The sequence below is a fragment of the Sinocyclocheilus anshuiensis genome, unplaced genomic scaffold (genome assembly GCF_001515605.1).
Source record: "Sinocyclocheilus anshuiensis isolate Anshui unplaced genomic scaffold, SAMN03320099.WGS_v1.1 scaffold431, whole genome shotgun sequence".
In the NCBI taxonomy this organism is placed as follows: Eukaryota; Metazoa; Chordata; class Actinopteri; order Cypriniformes; family Cyprinidae; genus Sinocyclocheilus; species Sinocyclocheilus anshuiensis.
The window spans coordinates 1399782-1410883 of NW_015551065.1; the positions used below are offsets into that span (position 1 = coordinate 1399782).

Below are 11102 nucleotides of genomic sequence, written 5' to 3' on the forward strand. Positions count from 1 at the left end.
TAACTAGGAACTTTACGAGACACACTGTAAACCCTAATGCCTAAAGTTATATTCAGCATGGGAAAATCGTACAAATTAGTTGAAATTAATTAATATTGATTAGTAATAATTCAGTTTCCTCTGAGTTTAATGAACTTGTAAGGCTCTCAATTCGTCTACTTTTACAATGCCCTAAAATACTCTTTTTGAAAGGAAGTGTGTAGCAGAAGAATAGGCAAGCTTTGGGATATACTACTCATAAAATTGTGCTCTGTCGCATAGTTACATTCTGTCACTGTAAAGAGCCTGTCAATCATTCTGTCACAGTTAATACCCTCAAATACACACTCCACATATTATATAATTTAATTGTAACTACTCAAACAATTCTTCCTACAGATTTGGAAAGAAAACAATGTTAATCTGTCTGCTTTTTTGCACAATGCTTCATTATGCAACAATTCATGGACACATGTAGGCTATAAGTTTTGCTATTGTGCTTTTTGTATCCTTACAAAAGTTCACAATGATGTTAAAGAGGAAATATAACAATACATTTATAATATTTTCATACGGTTAGATATTTCTGAATAATCCTTACTCTACTTAACTGTCCATTACACAAACATCCTCCATGTTTGTAGTTATTTTTATTCATGTTTGTATTTCTGGAATGAATCCTCATTCGAAACGTAATGGGTTTTTATTTATTAGAGCAGGGGTCTCCAACCCTTTTCCAACCCCAACCCATTTCAGCTCCAACCCCAATCAAACACACCAAAACCAGATAATCAAATCAAGGTGTTCAGGGTTACTTGAAAATCGCAGGCAGGTGTGTTAGAGCTGGAAATGAAGTCTGTAGGACTGTAGCTCTCCAGAAGATTGGAGATTCCTGCATGAGATTGTGTATGGATCCACACTCTGAAAATCTACCAGAAATAGCAGACCATTGTCCAGTCCTGTTCCTGGAGATCTACCTACCTGCAGAGTTCCTGCAACAACACACCTCTGTAATTATCAAGTGCTCCTGAAGATCTTCGGCTATGTATACATTAATCCTAATACATTTGAAAACAACGTTTTTATTTCAAAATACTCTCCATCCACACTACTGTTTTCAAGTGTTTTCCAGAAGTTTTTCAACCACACTGAAATGTCAGAATATGCTAAATTCAACTTACTCATCTAAATTCAACAGACATAATACATTTCTCATGCTATTCTTCTAGCAGGATCATTTTATTTAGTAAAATGTCTCATTATTCACTTATATATCCAGGTCGAACTTAATCACCATTATATATTTGATCTGAAGGCCAATTCACACTGCACCAACAGATGCAGACAAATGACAACAGATGCATTTGTCTGGTTAGGTCTGATCAGTGTGTTACCCCTGTCGGCATCGGTTGCCATTGGTCAGTATTTTTGTCCACCAACTGAACATGAAGAATCATTTTAACGTAACGTCTGAGAAGTGACATACTCACTTCACACTCGGTCGGTTGTTGCCACTGGTCTGTGCAGTATGAATTGGCTTTAAAATGCAACTGCACTCATAGTTTGGTGCAAGACAGCAACTGTGAGTAATTTTTTTGTCATCTTTGCAGGACTGTGATATGAAGAGTGTAGCTATAGCACATTTGTGTTTGATTAGGTTGGAGCAGAACTTTAGGAAGGTAGATCTCCAGGAACAGGGCTGGACACGCCTATACTGGACCATCCAGGGACTTTTGGCATACTCTTTTCAACATATTCTGCTTTGAGAAACTATTTAAAATTGATAGTATGCACAATAGGACACAGGGTAAATTTACATGAACAAATTTCATTAGCTTTCTTTGTGATGATTATCACAGGACCAGGGTTTAGGGAATCTGTCTGTAGCCTTGTGCTGGAGGTATTTATTGGTTATCTGGTGAAGCTAGGCTAAGCCTAGATGGGAGACCTTTTGGGAAAGTTAATAAACTCAGGTTTTGAGTTAGATTTTGATGTTGTTCTACACTAACATATTAATTGGACTTGAAATATTGGGTAAGCTAGCAATTTGATAGCATCTACAGTCTTCTCAAACAGATAAAGAGAATGATTGATTTACTACTGTCATGTCTGGTTTGGTTTAAATTCTGTTTTCCTTAAAAATCAGATTTTCCAGTTTTTTTTTTATTAGTTACATCTGTGTCTTGAGTTGTCAGTCATTGTCTTTGTTATACAGAGCTGTTATATTTGCATATACCTTTTGGATTACTGCAAACTCTTTCCTTTGCTTTTTGGATTACTATGATTTATTGGATTACCTTCTTTTGTTGATTAATAAAGACCTGCTGCATTTAGATCCCCACCTCAACTTTTCTTTGTCCTGCAACCGTTACATAATAGACCGCAAGTAGTTATGTGACCCTGACTGACAATTATTATTGTATAAACTATCATTTGATTGTATTGAGTAGGGAGTATTTAGAACTTTCATTTTCTTTCGTGTTTAATGAACTTGTTTCATAATCACAGGACCAGTGATGTATGAGACATTTGAGGAACCTGTCTGCGATATCTGTCTAATAAGTTACATATGTGTTTTAATGAGTTATCCCAGTGTGTATATACAGCCCTCTGTTTGTTGAGTAGTTGACCATTGACTTGTTATATAGAGCTATTACGTTTGCATTTACCTTTTGGATTATTGCAAATTATTGGCTTACTTTTTGCTTAGTAATAAAGACCTGTAGATCCTCGCCTCAGCTTCTCCCTGTCATGCAACCGTTACATAACAGACCGCAGGTAGTTATATGACCCTGATTGACAATTAATGTAACTGGCATTTGGATCATCTGATTTTTGCTCTTATTTATTGCATTAATTTTTGTTTTCTTTTCTCCTCCATTTCACTGTAAACTCAAATACGCACACTTAATTTTAGGGGTAGTAGGGGAAAATTAAATCATACAATTTAATTATAATTAACTTTGCTTCTTTTAAGCTGAATATACTTGTCTATACATTTACACTAACAAATTTGGTCAGATTTCCTTGCAATGACGATCAGCTACAGAGAGGAGGTGCAACAACCCGTCCCTGAATGTGGACAAAACAAACGTTGAGAAACCCTGGATACTCAATAGCTAGCTAGTAAACATCTATCAAAGTTAGCCGGCAGCTAGCTAGTTTGTTAATACACATATCATTAGGAAACCACGAATATAAGCTTGCTACACTCTAAAAAATGCTGGGTTGTTTCAACCCAATTTTGGGTCAAATATGGAGTAACCCAACTGTTGGGTTAAATTTTGGTTACATTTTTAAATTAACTTTTTAACCCAACAGTTGGGTTAGTCCATATTTGACCCAAAATTGGGTTGAAACAACCCAGCATTTTTTAGAGTGTAGTATTTAACAGGTACCAATATTAGCTCAGAAACATTACCTCTAGCAGGTAAATCACTCAATTCAAGGTGCCAGTTGACTGACCTGCTGGCCGATGTCCCAGAACGGAGGTCATGATGAATTATTAAGTTCCATCCACTGCTGCTTCTATTCATCTCTCTTTTATGGTCTCTGGACCCCGATGAAGGTCATGGTGGAGCAGAGAGAACGAGAAGCCATGGTGAAGCTGATGGGTCGAAGGGCCGAGATGAATTCCTGGGCTTGGAGGGTTGAGGTGGAGCAAGTCCCAGGCTGAGGCCATGACTCCAAAGACCACGGTGACTGGCTAGGACCCTGTGGTCATGTCGGTGAAGCTGGGGGGCTGGGGAGGGTTGACTGAGCCAGGGAGTCAGACAGCCAGGCAGAACCAGTAAGGAGGAGGAAGCCAGGGAACTAGGCGAGACCAAGGATGCGGAAATCTGGACAAAAATATTTCAAGTCTGGTAGACTTTGGCTGTGCAAGGTCATTGTTTTTGTCTTGTTTATTAATTATTTATTAATGTAATGCAGGGATTCCTAAACTTTTGTTGTTATTGTTGTCAGCCAACCTCCCTTAACCTAAATATTTACTTACTAAGTCCCCCTGGGATTTTAAGCTAATATTTCAATAATTTAACAATACATGTTCAGGTTCAGGTTCTCTGAAGTTGGTTAATGGTCACATGACATGCAGACAAACACATAATATATTTCATCTTTTCAAGCGTGATTTTTCAGTGCTGGAATTCATTTTTTATTTGCTGTTATATATTTGTGTTAAACATTTTTTAAATGTATTATCTAAAATGTAAAATATTTTATTGTATTATATTTTACAAATATATTAATTATATTGAAATATTTTTATTTACATATTTTAAAATATACCAGCTATCACAATAAAAACCCCATTGACAAGTAGAAAACAAGAGTTCTCTGTATTCATATATTAACTATAACAATGTACATAAATTAAAAAAGGACTAATAAAGGACTGATCAAAAAGTCATTAACATATTTTGAATTAATATTGTGTGACTATTGAATTGTGTCACATTTTAGAGTCCACCCAAAATTGGGTTGAAACAACCCAGCATTTTTTAGAGTGTAGTATTTAACAGGTACCAATATTAGCTCAGAAACATTACCTCTAGCAGGTAAATCACTCAATTCAAGGTGCCAGTTGACTGACCTGCTGGCCGATGTCCCAGAACGGAGGTCATGATGAATTATTAAGTTCCATCCACTGCTGCTTCTATTCATCTCTCTTTTATGGTCTCTGGACCCCGATGAAGGTCATGGTGGAGCAGAGAGAACGAGAAGCCATGGTGAAGCTGATGGGTCGAAGGGCCGAGATGAATTCCTGGGCTTGGAGGGTTGAGGTGGAGCAAGTCCCAGGCTGAGGCCATGACTCCAAAGACCACGGTGACTGGCTAGGACCCTGTGGTCATGTCGGTGAAGCTGGGGGGCTGGGGAGGGTTGACTGAGCCAGGGAGTCAGACAGCCAGGCAGAACCAGTAAGGAGGAGGAAGCCAGGGAACTAGGCGAGACCAAGGATGCGGAAATCTGGACAAAAATATTTCAAGTCTGGTAGACTTTGGCTGTGCAAGGTCATTGTTTTTGTCTTGTTTATTAATTATTTATTAATGTAATGCAGGGATTCCTAAACTTTTGTTGTTATTGTTGTCAGCCAACCTCCCTTAACCTAAATATTTACTTACTAAGTCCCCCTGGGATTTTAAGCTAATATTTCAATAATTTAACAATACATGTTCAGGTTCAGGTTCTCTGAAGTTGGTTAATGGTCACATGACATGCAGACAAACACATAATATATTTCATCTTTTCAAGCGTGATTTTTCAGTGCTGGAATTCATTTTTTATTTGCTGTTATATATTTGTGTTAAACATTTTTTAAATGTATTATCTAAAATGTAAAATATTTTATTGTATTATATTTTACAAATATATTAATTATATTGAAATATTTTTATTTACATATTTTAAAATATACCAGCTATCACAATAAAAACCCCATTGACAAGTAGAAAACAAGAGTTCTCTGTATTCATATATTAACTATAACAATGTACATAAATTAAAAAAGGACTAATAAAGGACTGATCAAAAAGTCATTAACATATTTTGAATTAATATTGTGTGACTATTGAATTGTGTCACATTTTAGAGTCCATTTCAAAAAGCGGGTGACAGAGACCTCTGGTGGTGAGATGAACATATTGCACTGGATGTCACAATAATGAATTGACTTTGTGTGACCTTGCCTGTGAAACCCTAGCTAAAGTAATTTTTTTGTGATTTACTGTTTTCTACATAAAATCATCCTTCATAAACATGTAGAACATTCTGTGAAAATATAACCTTTGTATCTTTATTGACTGAGTAAGGTCATGTCAAAGATTGAAATCATAGTGAAATTAATGGTTGAAATCAAACTTTGATGCTTGTTATCTCATATTTAGATTTTGAGACTTTAGCCTGGATTTCACAGACAGGGTCACAAATATCAAACCATCCCGTCACTGATTCCTAAGACAAGATGATACAAAACATGTCCTACAACTTGACCTGCCATTAGTTTTTATAACAGCAACATTTCTACTTTAAAAACCTAATCAGATGATCACTTAAATGTTCTAGTCATGAGTGTTTATCATGTTATGCTCAAATGAATAATTTCACATGACTTTCTCTTGATCTTATGCAAATGATGACATTATCACTCACTCTCCCAATACCTCATATAGATTCAAATACATACAAATAAATATATACATTTTTTAGACAGAAATGCATGGAGTGCTGACCCAGAGTGAGTGGGGAGGGGAAAAAAACAGAAAGAGGGAAAATAGAATTTTGTCATTGATGTATAAATATGTATCCTGCTCCTACCACCATACCCAGTCAGGTTTGGAAAGCCATTAAATGGGGGGAAAAAAGTAAATAATAATAAAAAAAATATTCGTTTTTATGTTATTTTGAACGTTTGATAGTTGAATTTACAATAGTCAAAATAGTTATTTTCTTTAAAAATCATCATTTTAAAACATATCTCTGAACTTATAAATGCACGCGCTGGGCGGAAATAGTCACTCTCGCGCGCTACAGGATTGACATGATGGCGTCGTGCGCTGTACAGCTGGTGAGCACGTCCTGTCCGAAATGTAATTAATGTACTCATTTCACCGTGCACACACGTGTCAGTCTAACAACATTTGTTTTATTTTACCTGCAATAACCTATAAACTCTGCTGTTTGTTTAGTGAAGCGATATCACGACAAAAGTTGAATGGCGTTTCAATGGTGCGGTTGTGGCTGTGTTGTTTCAACCCAATTTTGGGTCAAATATGGACTAACCCAACTGTTGGGTTAAATTTTGGTTACATTTTTAAATTAACTTTTTAACCCAACAGTTGGGTTAGTCCATATTTGACCCAAAATTGGGTTGAAACAACCCAGCATTTTTTAGAGTGTAGTATTTAACAGGTACCAATATTAGCTCAGAAACATTACCTCTAGCAGGTAAATCACTCAATTCAAGGTGCCAGTTGACTGACCTGCTGGCCGATGTCCCAGAACGGAGGTCATGATGAATTATTAAGTTCCATCCACTGCTGCTTCTATTCATCTCTCTTTTATGGTCTCTGGACCCCGATGAAGGTCATGGTGGAGCAGAGAGAACGAGAAGCCATGGTGAAGCTGATGGGTCGAAGGGCCGAGATGAATTCCTGGGCTTGGAGGGTTGAGGTGGAGCAAGTCCCAGGCTGAGGCCATGACTCCAAAGACCACGGTGACTGGCTAGGACCCTGTGGTCATGTCGGTGAAGCTGGGGGGCTGGGGAGGGTTGACTGAGCCAGGGAGTCAGACAGCCAGGCAGAACCAGTAAGGAGGAGGAAGCCAGGGAACTAGGCGAGACCAAGGATGCGGAAATCTGGACAAAAATATTTCAAGTCTGGTAGACTTTGGCTGTGCAAGGTCATTGTTTTTGTCTTGTTTATTAATTATTTATTAATGTAATGCAGGGATTCCTAAACTTTTGTTGTTATTGTTGTCAGCCAACCTCCCTTAACCTAAATATTTACTTACTAAGTCCCCCTGGGATTTTAAGCTAATATTTCAATAATTTAACAATACATGTTCAGGTTCAGGTTCTCTGAAGTTGGTTAATGGTCACATGACATGCAGACAAACACATAATATATTTCATCTTTTCAAGCGTGATTTTTCAGTGCTGGAATTCATTTTTTATTTGCTGTTATATATTTGTGTTAAACATTTTTTAAATGTATTATCTAAAATGTAAAATATTTTATTGTATTATATTTTACAAATATATTAATTATATTGAAATATTTTTATTTACATATTTTAAAATATACCAGCTATCACAATAAAAACCCCATTGACAAGTAGAAAACAAGAGTTCTCTGTATTCATATATTAACTATAACAATGTACATAAATTAAAAAAGGACTAATAAAGGACTGATCAAAAAGTCATTAACATATTTTGAATTAATATTGTGTGACTATTGAATTGTGTCACATTTTAGAGTCCATTTCAAAAAGCGGGTGACAGAGACCTCTGGTGGTGAGATGAACATATTGCACTGGATGTCACAATAATGAATTGACTTTGTGTGACCTTGCCTGTGAAACCCTAGCTAAAGTAATTTTTTTGTGATTTACTGTTTTCTACATAAAATCATCCTTCATAAACATGTAGAACATTCTGTGAAAATATAACCTTTGTATCTTTATTGACTGAGTAAGGTCATGTCAAAGATTGAAATCATAGTGAAATTAATGGTTGAAATCAAACTTTGATGCTTGTTATCTCATATTTAGATTTTGAGACTTTAGCCTGGATTTCACAGACAGGGTCACAAATATCAAACCATCCCGTCACTGATTCCTAAGACAAGATGATACAAAACATGTCCTACAACTTGACCTGCCATTAGTTTTTATAACAGCAACATTTCTACTTTAAAAACCTAATCAGATGATCACTTAAATGTTCTAGTCATGAGTGTTTATCATGTTATGCTCAAATGAATAATTTCACATGACTTTCTCTTGATCTTATGCAAATGATGACATTATCACTCACTCTCCCAATACCTCATATAGATTCAAATACATACAAATAAATATATACATTTTTTAGACAGAAATGCATGGAGTGCTGACCCAGAGTGAGTGGGGAGGGGAAAAAAACAGAAAGAGGGAAAATAGAATTTTGTCATTGATGTATAAATATGTATCCTGCTCCTACCACCATACCCAGTCAGGTTTGGAAAGCCATTAAATGGGGGGAAAAAAGTAAATAATAATAAAAAAAATATTCGTTTTTATGTTATTTTGAACGTTTGATAGTTGAATTTACAATAGTCAAAATAGTTATTTTCTTTAAAAATCATCATTTTAAAACATATCTCTGAACTTATAAATGCACGCGCTGGGCGGAAATAGTCACTCTCGCGCGCTACAGGATTGACATGATGGCGTCGTGCGCTGTACAGCTGGTGAGCACGTCCTGTCCGAAATGTAATTAATGTACTCATTTCACCGTGCACACACGTGTCAGTCTAACAACATTTGTTTTATTTTACCTGCAATAACCTATAAACTCTGCTGTTTGTTTAGTGAAGCGATATCACGACAAAAGTTGAATGGCGTTTCAATGGTGCGGTTGTGCCCCGCCAATCATTTCTTTTGCATTTTCCCAGATTGAAAAAGTAACGAGGAAGAAGGTTGAAAAACTGAAATTTGAAACAAACATTTTGAAGGGCCCTTACATGAAGCACCCTTTACAAAACAGGTGTGTTCAGGCTACTAGCGTTTGAAAAATCGATTGAGACGTTTCTGCATTCTCTCTGCTGTGGTTACTCACCCTGCTTTTCTTCCTTGTGTCATGTTGTTGTATCGTTTGTGTACTGTGTGTAGATGGGGTCTTTGGTTCTATAAGAATGATAAGAGCAAAATGTGGCAAGACAATCTAAGGCTCATCACCAAGTTCGACACAGTTGAGGACTTCTGGGCGTAAGTTTAAGATCACGTGTTTACCATTATCGTAATAAACTGGGGGGGCGGGGGGATGGTTGTCCTGGGGCCTCATGTATAAAACTTTCCGTAGATTTCATCCTAAAACTGTACGTACGCACAAAAGCTAGATTTGGCATACGCACAAAAGTTTTCAGATTTATAAAACCATGCCTAGCCAGAACCTGTGCAAAAATCCTTTTATAAATCCGTCAGCTGAAGATTGTGCGTACATGCGTCTCCTCCCCAAAATCACCATATATGGAGCTTACAACGCCTAGTTTTTCTATGCGTAACCTCATCTGCATATCATTTCCATGTATATTCCCATCCACTTGACACCATGTTTAACACCGTCAAAGGTACAAGACGTTAGGAAAATATGACATGCGGACTAAAAATGCTATTTGTACAGTACATTACATTGCTAAAAATCATTCACTGTCCTTGTCTTTTTTTCGAATAAATATATCAAAATGAATGTAAAAACAGTTGTATAAAATACTTTTTAGAGAATCTTTTTAGAATAGAGTGGATCTCTTTCTTTTCCACTGGCCAAAGCAGTATGTAATTGTTTTAAACAAATCAAATGTTTTAGGATATATCCTATTTATCATATGTTTTAGGATATTTTAATAGACTATATTAGAATCAGAAATACAGTGCGTGTAAATTAGTGTAAATAATTGTCTGGTGCGGCGTCACTGAGAAAATATTATAAAAAAGAAACGTGCAAATCTTACCATTTGCTTCAGATTCTATCCTTCAATCACAATGCTATTTTCATAATGTTCTGAAGATCGCAGAAGAAGTCTGCCTTCACGCGAAATAAACACCTCCGTGCAGCCTTGGTTGTGCAGTAGGCTAATGTAATCGGACCCATTTAAACCATGCCAATGGACTGTTCGACCACCGAATCCAGTAATCAGAATCAGAATGAGATTTATCGCCAGGTATGTTTACACATACGAGGAATTTGTTTTAGTGACAGAAGCTCCACAGTGCAACAGAATGACAGTGACAAGACCGGACATAGATAATAAAAAGAATAATATACAAATATACAAAATAGACAATGTACAAAATAGCAAAAACACTATATAATATAGACAATTATGTATGTACAGGTATGAAATGTGCAAATTTGAAATGTAAAAAAGTATGTGTGTTAAATAAATAAATGTATAATAGTGTTGTGTGTTCTACGTTTATTGTCAAGTGATCATGAGATGGATTGCCTGAGGGAAGAAACTGTTCCTGTGTCTGGTCGTTCTGGTGCTCAGTGCTCTGTAGCGTCGACCAGATCTCCACTGTTGTTACAGTGCTCTCCAGATGGTGAGTGGGTGAAGAGCAGGGGGGTCCTTCTGAAGTCCACTATAATCTCCACAGTTTTGAGCGTGTTAAGCTCCAGGTTGTTAAGACCGCACCAGACAGCCAGCTCTTTAACCTCCTGTCTGTAAGCAGACTTGTCTCCGTCCTGGACGAGGCCGATAATGGCGCTTTTCCACTGCAATGTAATATCATCGTACGGCTCGGTACGGTTCACTTTTGGGGGGTTTTCCACTGGGTACAGTATCTGGTACCTGGTACTTTTTTTAGGTTCCAAGTGAACCATACCGTTACCAAAACGTGACGTGTAAACTCTGCTGATCACTGAT

General features: G+C 36.7%; 1 protein-coding gene across 1 annotated transcript in view; it reads left to right on the top strand.

The window, feature by feature from the left end:
* Positions 1–6517: 6517 nt before the first annotated feature.
* Positions 6518–11102, top strand: part of LOC107662096 (eukaryotic translation initiation factor 4E-1B-like) — a 15032-nt gene continuing 10447 nt past the window's right edge. Inside the window, 3 exon segments of the mRNA XM_016451979.1 lie at positions 6518–6541; positions 9132–9223; positions 9349–9444. Coding sequence (XP_016307465.1) covers positions 6518–6541; positions 9132–9223; positions 9349–9444 — 212 coding nt within the window.